Genomic DNA, 22,336 nt, shown 5'->3' on the forward strand with positions numbered 1-22,336 from the left:
TTGAGTTATAGATGTATTTTAGAATTAAGTTCCTCTCATCCATTGTCAAGATAAATTTTGACATCTCATCCTATAATACCAGGAAAGAAGAGATTGCAAAATCAAGTACTGATTCATAATAAAATGCCTAAATGTAATACTATTATTTAAAAATATGGTATGCTAGAGCAGTATCCACAATTAGAGGCAGAAGACACTTTTACTATTCCCAGGTACATGTTGTATTAACATGTACTACCATCCATTGGCTCAGCTGCCATTTGTGAAGATATTTTGCCCATCATGACCAGCAATACCTCATCTTCTCACCTCAGTTTCTCCAGGACCCTTGCATGTCTGGCATCTTTTCCTTGTCACTTCCTGACACTGTTCAGTCCAATGTTTTATACATATTACTTCAATCTGCTCCGGTTCCTTTGACCTGTCTTCTAGAAAGAGCATCTCAGGTGTGCAAATGTCCCCAACATGGGCTTTATCAATGAGGACCAATACAAGGAATTCACTATCTACAGCCCTGTCACCTTAGTGCTTATTTTACATGTCAGCCAGCCACCAGTCCCAGTGACACCCTACCTGGCTTCCTGCTTTTGAAGTATTTAGTAGACATCTTACCACTAATTTAAGCATCTTTTACAAGGCACTTTCAAAATCTTCTTAATTAAAGAAAGCTCTGTAGAGGATTAAAGAAACAGAATGAGGGAAGCCATCTCACCTTCAACAGCTTTCAAGTGGCAGTGAATTTTTGTCAAAGGGAAGGGTGCTGACTTGAATTGTGCCCATGGCACTGTTTTGAGAAGAGTTTCCATGACATGATAGGTCTCATTTTCCATTGCCTCTCACCCCAGCTAGACCTAAATGAGTGGCTGTGGAATCATCACAGCAGACAGACCATGTTTTACAGTGATTAAGGTATCTAGCAAAAGATCAGTATACCAGTTACAGACCAGTGAGGACATTAACACAAGAACTGCCAAAGGCAAGTAAGGAAAACATGGGCAAACATACCAGAAGAACATACCAACAAAGTGAACACAGGCAAATAACTATCAAATATACCTAGCCCTCACAGACTGATACTTCAAGCATTTGACAAATAAAATCCCATAGAAAGAAAATTCATTTGTTTTGCATTACTGTTTCTTGTGATACATGAACATTTATGGCAAGCTCAGTATAAAAGCATTCACACACTCTACATTGTTACACGCTGTATTTCAGCAGTGCTTATGCTGTAATTCCCCAGCTGCTTTACATTGAGTTGCTTAAATTACATTTTTCACTCATCTTGCGAAGGTGGGTGGATAGCAAATTTCCAGTCACTGCCAAATCTTAAAAAAATTCATATAATAATAATAATAATAATAATAATAATAATAATAATAATAATAATAATAATAATAATAATAATAATAATACACAGTGATTTAATGAATGTACCCTTGACAGAGATTTGATGTAGGGAGAAAAAGAGTAAGTAGCTTTGGTAATTTTGATGTTACCAGGGAGACAATGAATCTGGAGTATGCCATTAACCTCCTCTTCTAAAACACAGCTGAGTACTACAGTCCTGCTACAGCACACCATACATGAAACACTACCACATATTTATGAGAACACATGTAGAGATCCAGCTTTAAGCAAAGGCCAAGCAAAAAGTTGCCCAGGATCACCAACTCCTGGACAACAGGAGCATCCTAGTAAGTGTCAGGGATGACCTTGCTGCCTGCCCTGCTGCATGTGCTGTCCTGCCCTTCTCAGAGAGTTCCTGAAGTACTGGCAATGCCACAGCAACCAGGCTGGATCCTCACAGCCTTGGACCTCACGTTCTGTGGCAGGAGCAGTGCAGCCCTCTGTTTCTGTAACTGCAGCCCAAGCAGAGTATCAAGGTGCTCTGGGAGGGGACAGGGCCAGGTACCAGCAACTGGCAGCTGGTCCTCTCTCTTGGGGCAGGACAACATGCTACCAACTGCCAGCAAAAGGAAGGCAAGATAAAAAAATCAAGTCCGAGCCTTGTCTTCATCTTCTCAAGCCTTCCAAGTTAATCTGTAATCTTTCTGACCACTTCCAACTTCCCTCTAATTCTCCAGTGCTTTCCTGTACCTGTACAGTCCGATGTGACTGCAGGCATCCTGCCACAGCAGTGGGGGTGTGCACTCCTCAGTGCTGCACACACTCAGCAATACATCTCATCTGGAGATGAACCAGCCTGTGTGCACATGCTACTGAAAGCTCTCCCATGGTCCAGGCCTATCCCTGGGGTCATCTCTGCTCTTGGCCATTTTAAAAGAAGTTCAAAACATGTTAGAAACAAATAGAAAGAGCTAAAATACATAGAGGGAAATGTTAGGTCATGGTGGGCGCCATCATACATTTTACTAAGCTCTTACATGGAAAACCAATATCACAGAAGTTTTTTTAAGCTTTGACATGTTAAATCAGCTAATGATCTCAGCTCAAATACTTCAGATTTGGTGCTCATTCCAGCTTTACTCTGATGCCCAACACTAGCGTTCCTGATGCAGTAATCCCTGATCCATGCTAATGCCAATGAAAGGACAGATTAATATTCTTAAAGTATCCTTAAGTTTCTTTGGAAAAATAACCATATTGTTGCCTCTTAAGACTAGTGTTTTTCAAGTCTGAAAAAGCAGCAATTACAATTCTCTTGGACAAAGGTTTCTATCGCTTCTTATGTCCTCTTAGAGCAACTGACATGTCAAAGAACTTGAGCTATGGCAATGCCACTAGAGGAAGAAAAACATCTGGCATTATTCCAGATCAAAGATAATGAAAAAATAAAGACATTTACAGGAAGTCCAAGGAAAACAGAAAGAGAGACAGTGTGGTACTTCTCTCATATTTGTCATTTTTGCTAATGCTTTAAGAAAAGACAGTCATTAAGGTATCATACTCTTGCCTGCTGGACAAAACATAGTAGAAACGCATTGCCGTTTGCAGAGGAAGCTCAGCCTGTAAGAAAGAAACCACCTTTACAAACAAGTAAGCCTGTAAACTGTATCCCACTGACAGTCTATCTTTTCATTCATGATTACTGAAAATAAAGAGCTGGGGGCTTAGGGCAAGGAAGTATTGAGATGACAAATAACCTCTTACATCTAGAGATAAATACCATGTGCCTACACTCACACTGCAAAATCCTTCTGGAGAATGGGACATTGAATGAACAAACACTCCCAAATTATCACCAAAGTGCTGTGGCAATGAGTGTGAGTCCCCTGAAAGAGCTTACAAACTTTTTCTCAGTAGGTGGCATCAGTAACTTCTTCTCCAGCTGGAGGTCCCTGCATGGAGTCCTGCAGGATCAGCACCATGTAATTTGTTGGTCAGCATGTCCAGGGGGCCATAGCCTGGTGGGAGACAGTGTTCCAAACAGACCTTTGGCAGCCTCACACTCTCCTTTATTGCAGCAAGAGCTACAGCACTGTCAAACCTGCTACTCAGTCAGATACTGTGTATCCGCAGAGAGCAGGTAGTCAACAATGGCCAGAACAGCCACTGCTGTTAGAAATACCTTCTTTTCCTGATAAAACACTACTATTATCAGCATTTTTTGTTTCATCCTTGTGAACATGCTAAAGTTTAGTAAATTTAAGAACTGAGGAAAAGGGAAACAGGCCTGCCCCACCCATGGACCCTGTCCAGTCTCAGTCTGGATGCTGACAGGGAAAAGGGAGGTGCTTTTCTGCATGAACTGAAACTACTTTGCCCTGCACAGAGTGTTTCTGAACAGTAAGGATGCCTGCACCCTGCCCCTCCAGGTCAGGAAGGCAGCTGTTCTATTATATCCAGTTTATTGATGGATTTACTTGATTTATGAAATCAGCTGAGGCAGAGAAGGAGAATAATCCAAGCTTTCAGAATTTAATGGCCTTTGAAGTTATTCATATAGAAAAGAAACTGAGCAAATATCAAGCTATTAAATTTCTTCACTCCAAGGAAATTAATGCTTTTCTACGTCACATTAGAACAGCAATGTGTAAAAGCATCTCCCTTGCTTTTTAATCTGAGAGTTCAGGTTAAAATAAGATAGGCATATTTTATGTGACCATCAATAAATCTCTGCAGTATCTGCTATGGCAATATTTGTGTCTTAAGGCATATGACATTCTCAACTCAGAACTTCCTTTATGGGGAACAAACATGTGACAATAAGATGGTACAAGATATGCCCTAGACTGGTATCATGGCTGAACAATGAAAAGAGACACCACCTTCTCTAATCCAAAAAGGGAATTTATTTTCTTATGATACATGGTTTTGCAGACACAAGAGAATCTAGGATTTTGCAAAAGAAAGCACCAGAATGTAGCTCTTGCTCATTCCCCATAAACTATTAGGAGTTTATTTAAATTTCTGATATAATTCTCTGGCTTAGTCTCTTAAACTGAATGTATTTACTATGGATTTTATCTTAACCTTTAAGGAATCCTTTGCAAGAATTTTAAATGGAAGCTTTTAAGTGGAAACTTTGGTGATTCTTTGCAATGAGGCTTTTCAAATGAAACAATTTAATCATTTCTCTCAGGGCCTTAACTGGCTAGGCAGAGGCTGAGCACACTCACTTGTATTGGTCATGGAAAGTGCCTTCGTACTTAGCATTGAGATTTTCAACAGTGAGCTGCACAACAACACAAATACTCAGGAAATAATTGTAAGGAGAAGATTAAGTCTGAATTCCATTAAAAGAACACATTGTGGTTTTCCCCTAATGAAAATCAGGCATCTGTTAATAGACATAGATGTTCTCTGGCTCATTATGGAAACAAAGCTGTTTTTCCATGGTTTGATAGGAAAGGACTTCCCTTCACCCAAACTCTTTTGTTTCCACCGCTTCTGTTGTTCTGTTGTCTTGGTCTACACTTAAAAACATTGTCTGCTCCTTGTTTAAACTCAGTACTGTTCATTTCCCTTGCAGTGTGTAAGCATACTCTATGCTAGGATGCAGATACTCTTGTTTCTGGGAATAACTATAAAGCTTGATTTTGGCCTCCAGTAAATTGCTGATTGTGAGAATCTAGCCCAGGCTCATTCACTGTTTGACATGATCAAACAAACAGCTCCTTTGTGCTCTACTCACACCATATTCCTGGCATAACTCCTGTGAAAACAGATCTTGTTTCAAGTATAAAGGTGTTACTTGGCTTTCCTTGCTGCCTCTCTTCACCCCAGCTCTCCTATCATCCCATCTTACAACAAGAACACCTTTTAGACTACATTGTTCTGTTCACAGTTTAGTTATGCAGCATGTAGCAACCTTGAGAACATTTTTAAACAAAACAGAATTGATAGCTGAGCACTTTTGAGCTGTAATATGAGGAAAAAGTCAAATGGTCTTGGAAGATGGCATCTCACTCAGTCAATATTGAATTGAGCACAAGCAGAAGGCAGCCAGAAGTTGGCTTAAAATATTTTTTATATCTTGCTTTTGCCTTTAAAACTACTATAACAATTTTGTTATAATAGCTTTTCTCCAAAAGCATTTCTAGAATTATTCTATTATCTTAAAGCTAATCTAAATTGATTACTTTACTCCAAGACCTTGGAATTAACAAGACTCAAACATTTAATTCAAAATTTGTAACATCATATTTCAAATTTTGGTTAAGCTTACCTCATTTAAGCTGTAAAATTGCTCAGTAGCTTCTTTTGGTGAAATGCATGTGTTCTGATCTATTCTACAAAACAAAACAAGAATTTTCACTCAATAGATTGCTTATCTGTGCTGCAAATATTGCAAACTTTTCTTCATGTCTGTACATAATTAAAGCTATGGGATAAAGTTGCTTTATTAAAAAAGTAACATATCTATGAAAGTTACATCTTTAATATATAACTCATTCAAAACAACAGTGATTTTACCAGAATCCTAAATAATACATATAAACTGTGAATGAAGTCCTGGAAACTATGACATTAAAATCCAGGCTCACTGTCACACCCAAAAAGTTCTATGGAATCATCATCAGCTCTCAGTATCTTGCTGAGCTAGTTGGGTTAAAGCCAAGAAAAAGCTCAAACATATGTTTAAATCTAAGCACATGCTTTAAGTCAGGAACAAGAGTTTTCCTGTATCAGAGCCATAAAGAATAAATCTTTCCATATTTATATTTGATAGTATTTCGGGCTCCCAATCTTCAGCTTTCTGCTTAAGTTCTATTTTGCAAATTTCACAAAGACCCAAGGACTCTCATGAGTAGCTGGAGATCTTTTGAGTAAGAGAAACATCCACATTTTCTAAGGAGTGTCACTTTGCAAAAGCCTCAGAGATATGCCTACCTTTGGTTTTCCCTCAGTGAATTGCTGCTTCTCCACAAGGAAATAGGAAAGGAAGTTCCTGGTCCAGCAAGGAGAAAATCTCTTTCCTCTGGCTATGGCTAATGAGACAAATGGCCCCATCCAGGCAGATGTGGTTATGGCCTAAGGCTTCACACACCAGCTTCAGTACTAGTTACAAATTCACTCTACCAATGAATGAAAATAAAGCCTTAAAAAAATTTCCATGGATTAGGTGAGCCTCAAACCACAGCTCTGTCTTCCCCCAAAGCAAACAGAGACTTTCCACACTCATCTTCAAAGTCTGACATCGGTGTATCACAAGTTTAATTGCAGTTCAGCTGAAGCAATAAAACACCTACTGTCTCAGAGAACAAGATTTCACATTGCTGAGGAAGTGGCAATGTTTGCTGGCCCCTGTGAGGCCCATTCAGATGGGTTCACATGGGCATGATCAAAGCTAACACAAAACCTAAATTTCTTTGATTCCTTTGGAAAAAATAATTCCTATTTTTCAACATATTGTGCTCAGAGTCATCCCAGCTAAAACAAATAGTTTTAAAAGTCTCTACAGACCTCAAAAAGAGTACAGACAGACGCACAGACATCTGTTTGAGTTCTTCATAGATGTATGAGGCATTTAAAGACTGAAATGAGGTATATGCCACTTTCCTTACCAAAACAGACACATTAGATAGCTACACCAGGGTGAATAACCACTTGCCTCCTAACAGGATCCAAATTGAGCAATATACATAGGAACAAAAGGGAGTCATTTTGGTGGTGGTAGATCTTGCACCAGAATGGGAGGTCTCACAGGCCAGCCAGCCTGCACTGCCCTCAAGATGCACAGGTACATGATCAGAAGTGAGCAAGATAGTTAAGCAACAAGGTCTCTTGGCTGACCATTGTACAGGTACTTGTCTAACTCTCTGCGTAGCTCTCCACATATATTTTATTTCCACCATCTGCAAATGAATAGCAAATGTCTCCATAATGCAAAGGTAACAGAAGGAAAAACGAATTACAGAAGCAAAAAGACTGATGCCTAACAACCATCCTCTAGCTTTTAGGAAGCAGAAAGGACAGTATGAGGCAGAAGAGTTAAAAGAAAACAGAAAAAACATGGGGAGAGCAAAAGGACTCATTTAATAGGAAAAACTGACATATTTATAGTTTGGTTTAATAACAGGTAAGGAAGACTGGCAAGGCTACAAACAGCTGAAGAATTAATTCACTAAAGAAGAAAAAAAATATTTAGAGTGATTATTGCACTGAGCTAGACATAAAGGGAGGGTAGAAAAGAATGTGTCATATTCATACACTTCTGGTATTCATTTGGATTAATTCTTTCAGTATGCACAACACACAGCAAACGTGAACCCTCCTTGAAAAAAAAAAAAACACATAACAAAATAAACAACAACAACAAAAAAATCCCCAAAACAACAACAACCAAACAAAAAACCTAGCAGCAGTTCTTACAGGTCCTATATGAAGTTCTACGTAATTCACAGCTGTATCACTCATGATTCTTGCACTCTGGAGAGTAAAATGTTTATAGCACCTCTGAAGTGCCACCTCTCATTCAGGTTAATGTTATTGTCTGCTGTTTTAGGGATACAGAAAACTTGCATTTTACTGTTTCTTTCTTACTAAAAGTACTGGAGTAAGATGCTCTGACTTTTCCATTCTTTGGATTCTGGAGATACTGAAGTAATTAAGGTGAGTAACCATTTCTGTGTGAAGACCATTTACATTAATCATCATATGTACATGGAGCTGATCTTACTGTACACTGAGAGTTTGGGGGTGTGCTTTTCTGTTTTCACCAAGATTAACTGCTCTGCAAGGGAAATGCAGGTTATCTGATTGTCACCAGGCAACAAAGGGCTTACAGTTTAATAACTATGGGTTGGATCCTACTCTCATTAAAAGTCAATCACAAAATATCCATTAACTTCAAAGCAGCAGGAACAAGCCCTAATTTTCCATCTGTGCTGAGTACATAAAAATTATTTTAAGCCTTAGCTTAAATTCTGAATAATTTCAGGCAATCCTTTTTTTTTTTTTTGCATAATTTACATAATGTAAAATAATAAAAACTGAATTCTTGCCATGGCTACTACTCAAATATATGCTATATCATTCTTTATAAAATATGAAAGGCCTGATCTCTCACCCTCCCTACAGACTCTGACTTTGGCAGAAATATCCTGCTCTGAATGGCACAGAAGGCAAAGCGGCAACACAGTAACATGCACATTTGAAGCCTGTGGATATAGCAAAAAAACCCTAAACATATAAATACTATTTCTCATAAAAGCGCTTCCACCAGTCTTCAAGGGGAAGATGAAGTTGCATGAGCAGTGTGTTGTTTAAAAAACAGACAAGAACCTGTGAGTTATTGAATTATACACGATACCACTTACAAACTCGCATGAAGTTCAAATAAAACCACGTCATTTTAAAAACTAGTAAAAATGTTAAAAGATAACCAAAGCAAATTCACTTCTTGCTTGCTGGACTAAACCCAGAAAGGAGCATTACATTCTGTAATTTGCAAATCCCAATCCAGTCCAATGCTGGATTACACTAACCCCATCCTCAGGAGACTTTCATGCTGATGTAGCACAATGCCAGATGTGCTCAGTGTTGAGAGCCAATCAGTGCATTAGAGATATCAGGAGAAATCTTGGCAAGCAAACCACGCACTGTGCTGGGGGATGAAACCTCTTTTCCAGAATCACTTTCAGTCTATCCTGGCACCATAGTCCTTCCTGCTTCCAGTCTAGTAATAATTTTTACCCTTCCCACCATGAGGGTGGTCGCCCAGGGTAACAGAGAGGGTAGTTAGTCTCAGTACTGCATCAGAGGGCAGATTCAGCCTATCCAGAGGTTATATCACACGAGTTCGCAGAAAGGCACAACCAATGCGTCTCAGTGTCAGGAAAACAAAAATGTCCTTTCTGAGACATCCACAAATGTCAAAACCATTATGAAAATCAAACATAATCACCACCTGAACACAGGGCTGCAGGTGAATGTTTCAAAAGCACGCCTACGACTCCTGAACAAGCAATACAGAACTGCACAAACTGCACACTGCAATGAAAGAAACACCGCTGATTACCCAAGGCTGTTTGGATACATCCTAGTTACCTCTTGGGCAGTCCCTGAATGCTGGAATGAGCAGCCAAATAGAGTCAGTGGAGCAGTGCCTGTCTCACTGCTGGCTGTGAATGGTCACACTTATTTTTCTTACTGTGAATGCCTCTCATACCATGCACTGTCCTTACTGGGGCTACAGTAAGATTATTTTCTTTTTGCTCCTCTGTCCTCTCCCCATTCTCTTTTTTCTTTCAGGTTTTTTTTTATTTCACCTTTTCTTTGTGTATTGCAACCCAAGAGCTCGCTCAGGGATTTTCCATGCAAAAACCATAAACACCAATATTTCAATATCAAGATTCCTGAAGAAACTCTTTCAGGAACTGGTAAGTCATATGTCAGCAAAGCAATGTTTCACCAGCAAATCCTGATTTGCTGACCTAGAGCTATTTGCAGACACATGCTGGTTGTGATGAATTTTTGCCAGGTCTGAGGCAGGAATTTGAGGGAACCCAGCCAAGTTTTCTCCCTACTCACCTGGCTGCCTGTGTGGGAGCCCAGCTGCACAGGCCCTGCCTCACCCACACACGCTTGTCATGTGGGAAGGGGACATCAGACTTCTGCATCTTCCCTGCTCCCTCCCATGCAGCCCTGATCAGCAGAAAGTGTGGAAACTAGAAGAGTCCTGGCTTGAGCTGAACTCTCAAAAGCTACTTGCCTTGAAAACTGAAATACTGAGAGTCTCACTAGAGCACGGTCTCCCTCAGGGGAGCACAGAAACCCTGGGAGAATCGGGCTGATCCCAAGATCCGGGGCAGTCCCAGGCTCCCACCATTTCCAGAGTTCCTGGAGAACAGTCACAGCAACTGCCACTCTAAAGCCTCTACAGAAATCAGAGATCAACTCAGGGACCAGCTGAGTTCTACTAAATATAACCACACCACTCCCATTTTATCTGGGTAATGGAGAAGAGGTGGAACTTTCAGGATTTTTCTTTGGCAGAAAACTTAACCCCATAGTGTAGTTTCCCACCCAGACTTGGAATGCAGCCTTTCCTGAAGCACTGACATTCCCACCACCCAGGAGTCCTACATTTCAGCTCCCTCTCTGAGTAACAGGCATCTGAAGAAAACACCATCCTCTATTCATGTAACTGCGTATACAGCTCTGCAATCCACATCAGTTTTGCTGATTGCCTTTGAGAAGCAATCAGCAAGAGCAGCTTTTTCTAATCATACATATTGTTTCATACTGGCTTTCCTGTTCTCTGTTACAAAAAAAAGGCAATGCTCTTTATTGTAACATTTGTTCCTGGAGCCTGCATATAACTTTTACCTCCCAAAAGTACAGATTGTATTACCCTCTTATCCAAACCCAACTACATACAATAACAAGAGCAGTACTCAATGTAATCAGTAGTGATAGTATTAGAAATTCAAGATCTTGAAATACAATAAAGGTTTCCTTCCATGCAGATGGCATTTCATATTCTGAATCATTACTGATGATCGTAAATCATGCATGATAAACACCCCTTGAAATGAAAACCCTTGATTCACAGGTCAGGTATAGCTTAGCCAAGAACAAGACAGTATTCCCTCATTTTTCTGACTAAACCTCTTACTAAGTCTATTGTGTTTCCCTCAAATCCCACTAAAATTTTCCTTCACTGTTTCAGTGGTTATCCTAAAATGAAAGCATCCCAAAAAAATAAACAAAAAAAATCAACACATATAAGTAATATTTCTTGAGATTGTTTCTCTTATATTGCCTGTTCTGCTCTTCTCTGTCACATATCTATTGAGGAACATCCCTTGTCAGGTTATCTTATATTTTGATTACTCTGCTTAACAGGGACTGTACCGAAAAGTTTTTTGGATTTCGGTAGTTTTTAATACATATTTAGACAAATTGAAACCATCCTGGTTTTAGCTGCCTCATATTCACTAGAAAATATATTATTTTTTTAAAACTCTGCAGTTCAGAGGCATTTTAGGCCTATTAAACTCCAATGACACTAACGACAGAGCTATGGCAGTCTGCAGAAACTAAATTAAAGTGAGAATAACAAGCCACAATAGAAATAATCAACCTTGCTTCTTAGTACGAGACAGAAATAAATCCTTCTTCTATCCTCCCCACACACATCTGGTAGACAAAAGAGCCTGCCCAGTGGCAACCCTGCCATCTCCTCTCCAAAAGACCAGAAAGCTTTTGCTCTCTGTGTTAGGGATCCTAGCAGATCTAGCATTCCAAAGCATTGCTAATTTTACCAGTAACCTAGCAAAACCAGGGTGGAAGATAGTGAAGCTCAAGTTTTGTGGGGCTGACAGATGTTTTCTGTCAAAATCTAGCTATGACTGTTGCCTGCTGCCAAGCCTAAATACTTAACCTTTGCCATGTCCCAGAGCAGGGAAGGCAGAAAAACAAGATGTCATACCTGGCAGTATGTTTCACAGCCAGTTCTGTGAGCCTGATGCAGCAGCCAGTGGCCTGCATGAGCAGACATGCACGTGTAGCTGCTCTGGCCCTATCAAAGCTGACTGACAGCAGAGGGATGGGGCAAGCTGCTGGTCACCCTTACAAGAAGTCACCAGACACAGTGACCCTCAAACTGAAAGTGGTAGTTTCAGCATATGTAATCCAAAGTCCCCTGTCCCAGCTGGTTGGTGGGAATGTTTCTTCCAAGGACAGTTAAGACTGTTAGAATAAATAAAGAGTGTATATGAGGCCAGGAACCATGCATTAGGGCTTGTCTACACCATGTCTGAAGCTCCTTATTTGAGAGTAATGTTGCCTCTGTTTTATTGCAATATAATCAAACTAAGATATGGCCAGAGTTGAGATTTGATCACTATGCTTCCACAGCTCGTAGCATGGTAAAACCAGGTACTATTATTTAACAGATTTGTGTACTTTTTGTGGATAGCATTCTTCCTCAGGAGCTACACTGGTGTTAAACAAGAATAAATAGCATAGTGAGCAATGGTTTAAGACCAGGCAACCTTAAAAGGCAAAACTGTTGAAGCAGACAGAAGAGCTTTGCTGTTGTTGCTGGTTTATTCATTCACACTCTGCTCTAGTTCTTATCTTTAAAGTCCATGTTACTTTCATCATGTGCCTTTCATCAACCAAAATTAGCCAATGTTATTTCGTTATCTACCTATGCACAGATTTCCTACCAGCAGAGCCACTAGCTAAGTCTAACTCTCTGATACCAAACTCACCATGCTCCCCTTTACAATATTTTTTTTCCTAGCATAAAGAATGCTAGAAAAAGAGAAGCCAGGCTTCCTAGGCTGGGGCTAATTAGAAGCTTTCTGAGATGCAGTTTCAATTGCACATACAAGCACTAAAGAGTGAAAGCAGTTCTTTGGGAAAGCTAATTAAATGCTTGGTCATTCTACTAAGCTCCCTTCAAGAACACAAATTAATGTCATTTATAACATCACCTACTAAAACTGTGGTGAAGGCAACCAGTTCATGTAAAGTATCAAGCAGTCATTGGATGGATACCGTCACTACTAACTAACCTAGTTCTGACTTGAAACAGACCTTAGAGGCAATGAGCTCTGTGTGTCAACTAGCCATGCCCTGATGACCCACTGAGCATCCCTGGGATGCACAGTTACTCTTCTGATCCCTCCAAAGAGAGCCAGAGCTTCTGCCACACAGCACCAAGGCTGTTACACACCTGGAAACAGAGAACAAAGAGCAGAGACCTGGTTAACCCGCCTGAAACTCTACATACACAGCAGAAAGGGCTAAAACAGCACCTGAGCATGGGAAATCTGTACATCAGTGCCCCAAAACTGATGGCTGTGAAGAGCATGATCTCATTTACAGAGTCCAGGCCTGCCAGTAAGAGCTAAATCGTATCCTTAGAATGCACCTTCACCAGTAGATCAGCTCAGTTGGGCAAGCTGAAACCCCGTTTTCAGCCTTTTGCACAGCCATGAAGGATTGGAGGAGGAATTGTGACTTCCAGTAGTTACCAGAGCAGAATTTCTTCATCATCAGCTGTCTTACCTGCCAACAAGACTCAGCTAATGCCTGACTTGAACACCCTGCACCCTTCACAGCACTGGAGCAAGCCGCAGCACCCAGGGTCTAAACTATACAGCAATGCATACACATGCTAAAATCACATATGCAGCTTCCCATTCTCATTTCTCAGTGAGCATACAGCTCTGAGAAAACATGAGGCAATTCAGCAGCACTGGGAGAAAGTTAAAAAAAAAAAGTGCAAAGATATTTTTGAAACTTGGAATTGAAATTGAAGTTTCTGAACTAAGAACGTTCCTCTTGCTTGAAATATAAAAAGTTTAAAGAATGATGAAATCTGCATTCTCTTCTTGATCCTTTCCACTTTCTCCAAATGGTTCTAGCCATATAAATACAGACTATGACTTTCAATGAGAGCCAGAAGTCTGAATATTTTATACAAAAGGCAGCAAATTAATTATCCTTTCAGTTAATCAGAAGTGAAATGCTCTGCCTTATCTTACAGCTTACCTTGGTTGCCTTCTCACGATTGCTTCCTGGCTTCTTAAAGCCATGTTCTGTGCAGAGTCCTTAGCTGAGGATCGAGCCTTCCCTTGCCACTCTGAGAGGCCTGGCAATGCACTTTCCAGCTCCTGCATAAAGCCAAAAAAACAGTTGAATTGCTCTGTCAGTACCAACAAGCCTTAGCTGAATATTTTGTTCTAAGAAAAAAAGCATCCATGAGATTAGATGTTGATTGTGGTTCTTTGATATTTTTTTATAATAATCTGGAGAAAAAAAACCAACAAAACAAAAAAAAACACACGAAAAAACAGACTAGAAAAGGTTCTGAACAACGCAGAATGCATGACATTCTTTCACTGTAAAACATTTTTTTAAACCAAAGCAGACTGTATCCCATTTTCTGGTTATTAGTTAGGTAACAGAGGTCATCTTCTGAGCTAAGAGGTGCTACATACCAAGTTCAGGGTTTTTTTTTTTTTTGTTTATGTATACATGCACGTTTCATTTGAAGTTATTTACTCACATGTCAATAATATTTTATCACTAGAATTACTGTATTAGAAAAAATTGGGCTGACAAAAGCAAATTCAGATCACTTAAATAAGATTTGAAAGATATAACCAGTTTCCTTTCGCTCTGACGTGCATAGCTTTACGAATAGGGTATTAGTGCAGGAGTGAAAGGCAGTGAGGTAAAATGTCACAGCAGCCAACCTGCCATACAGAAAATAAAAAAGCCAATTTAGTCCAACAAAGCGAGGAAGGGACCAGGAATTAGAAAGGTATGCATTTTACTCCAAGTTTGCTAAAACCAGTTGTAAGGCTGTGACAAGATATGTTCAGCACATCTTAATTTCTTTACTTATAAAATGGGTTATAAAATTTCCCTTTCATTGTAAAGAGATAAGTTAATGAAGTTCTTTGAAAATTTGATAATCAAAGTGGGCCTTTTTCCTACTTCTTCATTAGGTTTTATCATCCAATATTTTATTCTAATAGTTGACAAAATTAAAATACAGTGTGCTTTGCAAAACAATAGTCTTCACTTCCCCTGGTAAAGCAATAAAACTGATTTTTCTCCATTTTCAAAGCTTACTTTGGAAGTTTGGATAAGACTTTTTGAACAGGAACTTGGAGGGCTGAGGCCATTCTACATTTACAAAAACAGTGGCAGCATTTACTTTGGGCTTAGTCTGTGACATCTTTAAGATTGTGAATTAGGCTTGTTTAGAGATACATAGTATTTAAACAAAACTAAATTATACTTGTATAACATTGTAACTTTTGGGTTACAAATAGGCAGCAAATTTTTACAGTTGTTCTAGTTTTTCCATTACTATCCTAACATTATTTTCCCCTACATATATAAAAATATTTGTATGCTCTTGGGGACTAAACAAGTCAACACAACAGTTTTTATTAAAGTTCAAGGTAGAAGTGGATTGAACCCTCTCAGCTTGTTTTATTTGCACAGACATCTTCCATGCTTTGATGGTCTCCAGTTAGAACAGGCATTTTTCCTTATTCATGCTTTGAATCTCCTGCAAGGACTCGGTCACATTTTGCTAGGAATTGGACAAAACAGAAAATAGAAAGAATAAGACTATACTAGGTAAGAAGGGTAACTACTGTGTTGGCAACAGAAAGGCTGAAAGAAATAATCCTGCGTCATCTCTGTGATACCTACTGAAAATACTCTCTCCCCAAGAGATTTAACAAGACACATAGGAAGACCGTAAATCAGACCTCAGAAAAAACTCTGGAAATAAAGTTAGGAATCTGTATTATTTGTAAATCTGAGGGATGTAGACTGGGCGGATAGAGAGAAGAGGTCAGGACACTGGAGTTCAGGAGCTGACTTTCTTACAACTGTAGTAGCATCATTAGGGGACATTTCTAGTTGGGACTTGAATTCTAGCTTTTTAGGCCATCATATGACAACATGGAATTCCAGGATACAATAAAATACCAAAAGAGGCAACAGTCATTCACCTATATCAGTTGACAACCTTATCTAGAGCTTTTGCAACAGCTGCAACATTTACATTTGGATGCACTTAGCTTTAGAAGTTGGCTGGAAAAGCTGCTAATACAGGCAAAAAGAAATCTTTGGGTACTATGTAAATGAGTGAAACAAGCACATCTCAAGCTAAGCAAGTGTACCTTGTGGCTGAAGCCTTCTCAGTGTTATACTTTTTAAGTTAACAAGCCAAAGAAAGTCAGTTCAGTTAAGGTGCAAAACCAAATGTGTTAAAGTGGTAAACTTCTTCTGCAACAAATATCCATCTCCAATACTAGCAGAGAAAACATGGCAATTCAAGATGGTTTCTGTAGATTAAAAGGAAGGCTGAGGACAAGAATTTGCTGGTAATAAGCACTCACAGGCTTGGTGTTTGAGGACTTGGGTGGGTTTGGGTTGCTTTTTCTTTTTTTCTTGGTGTTTTTGTTTTGTTTGTTTGCTGTTGATGTTGCTCATAAGCTATGTCATTAGGATGCTAAAGAGTAACCGTAAGGAAACACCCTTAATAGAACCTGTATTTCTTAAGACCAATTAGATCCATTTCTGATGTGTCAAGGCATCCAACAGTATAAGGGCTTTCTTCTGTTGTATTTTTATTTCTTCTTCATCATGGAGAGTGAAACTTCTACAGTGGGGCTGCATCTGCTAACCAGTCTGTGAAGAGGGAAATCTCTAGGCACTGCTGAGAAGACTCAGTGCTGCATGATCACTGCCATGATATTTGCTTTGTACACAAAAAAATATGTGGGTTTGGAAGCAGCCAAAAATTAACATAATGGACACACATGTAGAGATAAACCATTTCTGTTTCACAAGCTTGATTTTTTTTTAAAAATCTGTTCTTTAAAAAAAATCACAGCATGTCATAACCCATCTTTGTCAGAGTATCTGAATTGTGGTACAGGCATACAAACCTTTGCTGTGTTTACACAGCAGCTTAATCTGCTCTTGAACTCCAGAAAGTGCCTTGCACCCTTCGTGTGCTTTATTCAACACACAAACACTTCTGTCTTCAAACACAAACACCATGCAAATATTGTACCAGCATTTGGGACCACAGCCCTGTCACATCTCATGGTGCTGTGTCAATAGAGAAAACAGCCAGAACAGAAGTCCTGGCAGAGGTTCCTTCTACCCCTGAAGAATACGACATTTCATACATGAAAACATGTGGGTACATTTAATGGACAGTGAATCAGATACATTTAATCCATGATGGGAGGTATGGTGTAAACATAAACAGAGTATACCTAAAAACTGAAGTGGAACTTGCAGACTGCCTGACACATTCCTGTGTTTGTGTAGTTAATGTCTTAGTATGGGCTCTGTTTTTTTTTACTTCTTGTGCTTTTAAAACCACAATTTTAATGTCAAAGTACTGGAAGTTCTTTGAAAGCCATGCAATTTTCCCACTTACTTTATACTCAAAATACAAAATTTCAGCATTCCAATCTCTAGGCATTAAATGTGAAGCCACCACTTAATTTTCAATCATTTACCTTGACAATATGACTTTAAAACTGAACTTTCTACTATCTCTACCTATTAGCTAGCACGTTTAGTGTAATTTTAATAAGTATATATCTATATCAATAAGGAATTTGAGGATGACTCATTTAATGATCTATATTCATGACTGTGAATTAGAAGCAAGTGACAGGAGAAAGCATTAGGCAAGGAAAGCCCACTTTCCATTCCTCACCACCTGTTCTCACACTGACTTCACAGGAGCATATGCTTCCTCACCTCTTGAGGTCAAATAAACCCTAATTAATTTGATTTTCTGTAGATTAACACTGCAGAATTGCTAAAGAAGCATCCAAAGACACTTTAATCCTTCCAACACATGCACCAAAACTGTATACCTCCCAACGGCCTATTCTGAGTGTACATTTACTGACCATTTTCTGAAAAAAATAACTCATCGGCCTATAACACATGGGGGTGAGGAGTAAACATTTCCATGGCTTATCAGAGCAACACCTTTAAAAGGGATATATATGTATAAATAAATAAATAAATATATTTGTAAACAGCAGATACTAGAAACAACACAGCAGCACTTTGATTCCAGCTTCAGAATGGAAAGAGGCAGTTGTTACTAGCTCATGACTAGGGCTACCAACACAGATAGCTGAACCAGGGTTTGGGAGGTGATAACACATCAAGGTTTCCAATGAGAACTCCAAAACAAACCCAGACCCTTCATGAGTCTCTTCTGCTTTCCATAGGCACTGTTGACAAATCCAGGAGCCAGATGCTTGCTTCTTTAAGAACAAAAGCCCTTAAGGCAGCTGCAGATTGCAGCAAGGCACTCAGGGTCCAGGAGCAAGCACATCCTTACCAATGAGAATGAAGGCTACACAAAATGAAGGGCCTGGTAATGCTTTCTCCAAAACAGCATCTTTCTGAAAAAGCATCCAAGAGGCAAACTCTTTCCTCTACAGCAAGCACCACTGAACTCAGTGAACATAGAAGATATCCACTGAAAACTCTCTCACAGTACCAGGATACAATTCCCTCTATGAACAGGGGAAGTTACTGTATGAAAGACATTTTCTTTGTGCTTCTGTTTTTATTTATACTCAAAGCTCTACACTAGCTCTCATCTGAAAGTATTCCCATCCAATCAAAGGTGAGATAAAATAGTGCCTACACAACTTATCTCTTCCAGTATGCCAGAGATGGGAGCAATGGGTAGTGTGGGACCCCAGGACCGCTTTGACTTTCCTAATTCGAGCCCTTGAGTCAATTATCTGCCTGACACTGATTTTCCTTCCAGAGGCTGAATATCTAAGTTACACTGGTATTTTATGGCAATTATAAACTCAAACATTTTCCCATGACAGAATATCAACATACTCAGTTAACCACTCCAGACAAATGTAAAATACCACAGAGCAGCAAAACCATGCTGTGTTGGCTTTCACTGGGTGAGGCACAACATACACAGGGAGCAGGCAGACAGGAGTCTCAAAGTCCCTGAAAGAGCAACAGGTTATCTTTGGGACAGGTGTTGCCCTGTTTAAAACTACTTCATGAATTGTCATCCTGATATGATTCCACTTGCTCTTCATAGGGCAAAATTTCCTATCATCTTTCTTGCCTCCTGATAAACATGGACAACTCATGACCCTGCAGCCTAAATAACATTTCCTATTAATGCAATACAGTTACCAAAAAAATATCAGTTATTACTTCATCTCAGGGATGAACTCCAGCAAAAACATGGAAGAAGATGAGAGCAAGCGTTGACACTGCTATGCTGAAGGAAATTGCAATAATACCACTGGGATGCCATTTGCTTTTTTTTTTTCTCCTGGGATTCAAAAGGATATTCCTCACTTAGAAAGTAAGACATGCCATTCAAAATTAATTCCCATTCTGAATTTGAATAAATTAATAATAGGTTCAAAGCACTTCAGAAGGTGCTCTGCAAATTTCTATTCACAAAAAAAAGGGAGAAAATAGCCAAATACTTTATACATCAAAGAAGAGGTATAAACACAGACATCTCTTGGGCCTTGTGTCTATTACAAGCTGACAATTTACCAACATCAACTACCTCAATTATGAGAATATTTCTAGCTGAGGGATTAATCTGGACCAGAGCTCTATTCCTTACACTGCACAGGAAACAACTTGGGAAGCACTTGAGGAGAACAGAGACACCTCCCAAAGCTGCTGAGAGATGATAACTCTGGAGTTTACATAGCAAAGTACTGCCCAGGTAGCAAAAAAAGCTTCTTCATTTCTAGTGTTCTTTTATAGCCTTTAAAAAGTTACAGTTTTGCCCCACTCAGCTCAACCCAGGAAACCCTGTGGGCAAGAGCATTAATAACAGAATCTGCACTAGAATAGATTAATTATTTAAAGTTAAGAAAAAACAGAAAGTAAGGTAAAGTAAAAGTACAATATATGTCTGTTAGTACACAAAACACCAGCAGAAGAGATCCTCAGTCAATAAACAAACCAGAAAAAGTCTAATCAAGTGCTGCAACTAACAAGATTTTTAGATTTGGTGAAGCAGTCACAGGAAATCTAGAGAGAGATAACTGCACATCTTCAGTGATGCTCTCCACACACTTCTGATAGTTGCAACAAACTGTCTGCAATTCCCTGACTGTAATAAATTGTCTGTCATCACAGGAGTGTTCCAGGACCCCTGGTCCCAGAAAATCAGAGTAGATTATTGTAGGGTCTCAATCACATCATGGATTACCAGGGAGTTCCACTTGCATTTCAAAAGGTATGTTTGCTCAGACACTGTATCATAAAACTTAATCTTGATAAGTTTAGTTCCTTACCTGACTTTCCTCATGGCTTTTTCCATTTTCTAGCTTTGCAATGGGCCTAGGTTTTCTTAGCTTTAAGTTGCCCATTTCAGGCTTTAGAGCGTTGTCAATGACAACCTGCTGCTGGTGCTGCTGAGTATCTTGCAGAGGCAGTTGCTTTTCCTCTAAGACAGCAGCATTGTCCGGATAATTTTCTTTGTTATCATCAACTCTGTAAGAAAATAAAATTTAAAAACATCAGACAGGACTTCAGACACCTATCAAAACATTATGAAGAATTAATAGCAACAAGTTCTTAGCTATTCATAGCATTTTAACTTTACCAAGTTGAGTAGTCTACACATCAAATACTGCATACGTTAGTAACTTGAGTCTGAGAGGTCACTGTTTATTGTCAAATCACAAGCAAAACTACTGTTCATATTACTACACATTCAACTGTGAAGCCATTTAAATAAGACAAGGTTCAGAGGCACTAGTTTTAGAGTTAATATTCCCCAAATAAAATTTGAGACTTTTACATACAGAAGACCTTTCCCCATCCAATGATTCACACTAAGTTATAAACGCACAAAAATATTGTCACATACAATAGTCATACTTCCTTTCTGACAGTTTCTGATTTTCAGGGATTTTGGACAAGGTGAGGAAGGTAGGCATACAAACTAGGGTTGGAACAGCCAGACATGCTGTGTTTAACACATTTGGGTGGAAGGGACAAGTAGAATGTGCTCCCAGTTTGGAGAAAAAGCTCTCCAGCATAACAGCACATCTGGTTGTTTAAACAGACACTGCTGCTCATGGATTCCTAGGTAACCACTGAATCTGGGACAGATATTTTCAATCTCACCTAGCCTACAAGGTGCAATCCTAAGAAGAGCTTGCTAGTGTTATCTACACCCAGTCAATCTAAACTTAGACTGGTCTAACGCCTTCCACTGGGAGCATCTCCTTGGGACCATTAAGAAAGCTACCACAATGCAGAATGCAAGGCTTCCTGCTTAGTTGGCAGGATGAGCAGATCAGCATTACTGCTCCCAAATCCCTGGCTGCTGCTTAGTTTGCAGGTGGAATCTCAGATGTCAGCTTCAGCTGGTAAAATCCTAATGGTTAGCTGAGAGATGAGCTCTTCCCACATTGGAAGGACTCAAGGACTACTGAATTAAACCTGAGTTGTTTTTTTTGTTTTGTTTTGTTTTTTAGAAAGCATAACTTGCTAATTCAATGTTTTCCCCTAAGGATTCTGAGTTGCCAAACTCACCCTCCATCTGTGGCTCATCAGCCTCCAGATGGATGCTTGCAGGATGCCTGTGGAGTTAAACACCATTGCTACCCATGCCTTCTGCAAGTGTGGTCCAAGGCAGTTGTTATAGTTACAGGCTAAGGTGCTTTAGAGCCTACTGGCATTTCAGCAACATACAGAGTGTGCTAATTTTAAGGTATTATCTGATTTTAAAATCTTTCTGGAAGGTTAAGTTGCATCCTCCAGCAATCAACATATACTAACATAGCCACGAGAGAGACATGCCTCAAGAATACTTCAGTCAAATTACAATGTGAAGGATTTTCTTTTTCACAGCAACACTCATCAACAACCATATCCTTGCACAGTTGCAAAACTCTGCTTACTACTTTTTAGCAGCTGCTGTACAGTAAAATTCAATGTAATAGCATCAGAGCTGCATTTGAATGAAAGTAATGAGATGTGAAGTTAAGAACACAAACCACAATATATTTACTTGGTAACAGAGGTAATTAATCTTAACATTGTTTAAGCAAAAGTATACGAGACAAATATGCATTTCCCAGAAATACTAATAGCTTTAACAGGTAATACCCCAGAAATTCTGCATTCCCTTGAGAATGAAGATTTCTTTCTAGTGATTTAACAGAAGAACTCTGACAGCTTTGTTTTTTGGCAATGAATTTCAGACAAAATTTGCAGCAGAATACCTGGGACTGGAACTGCCTGCTTGATCTTCACATACAGAGTCTGAATCCCCATCACAACTTGGAAATTGATACAGAGTATTTGCTGACTTTGTACCAGCTGCAGAAATGTAGCTTTTAATAACATGACAAAGGAGCTCAAAGTATAAAAGCATTTCTCT

At 39.3% G+C, this 22,336-nt stretch overlaps 1 protein-coding gene across 3 annotated transcripts in view; it reads right to left on the reverse strand.

Moving 5' to 3' along the window:
• Nucleotides 1–22,336, reverse strand: part of FAM13C (family with sequence similarity 13 member C) — a 47,512-nt gene that overhangs the window by 20,802 nt on the left and 4,374 nt on the right. For all 3 annotated transcript variants that reach the window (XM_051617604.1, XM_051617603.1, XM_051617602.1), the window contains exons 2-4: nt 20,238–20,436; nt 13,918–14,039; nt 5,633–5,696 (exon numbers count right to left, since the gene is read on the reverse strand). In XM_051617604.1, the coding sequence (XP_051473564.1) occupies nt 5,633–5,696; nt 13,918–14,039; nt 20,238–20,436 (385 nt within the window). The remainder of the gene's footprint in view (nt 1–5,632; nt 5,697–13,917; nt 14,040–20,237; nt 20,437–22,336) is intronic.

The sequence above is a fragment of the Apus apus genome, chromosome 4 (assembly GCF_020740795.1).
Source record: "Apus apus isolate bApuApu2 chromosome 4, bApuApu2.pri.cur, whole genome shotgun sequence".
In the NCBI taxonomy this organism is placed as follows: Eukaryota; Metazoa; Chordata; class Aves; order Apodiformes; family Apodidae; genus Apus; species Apus apus.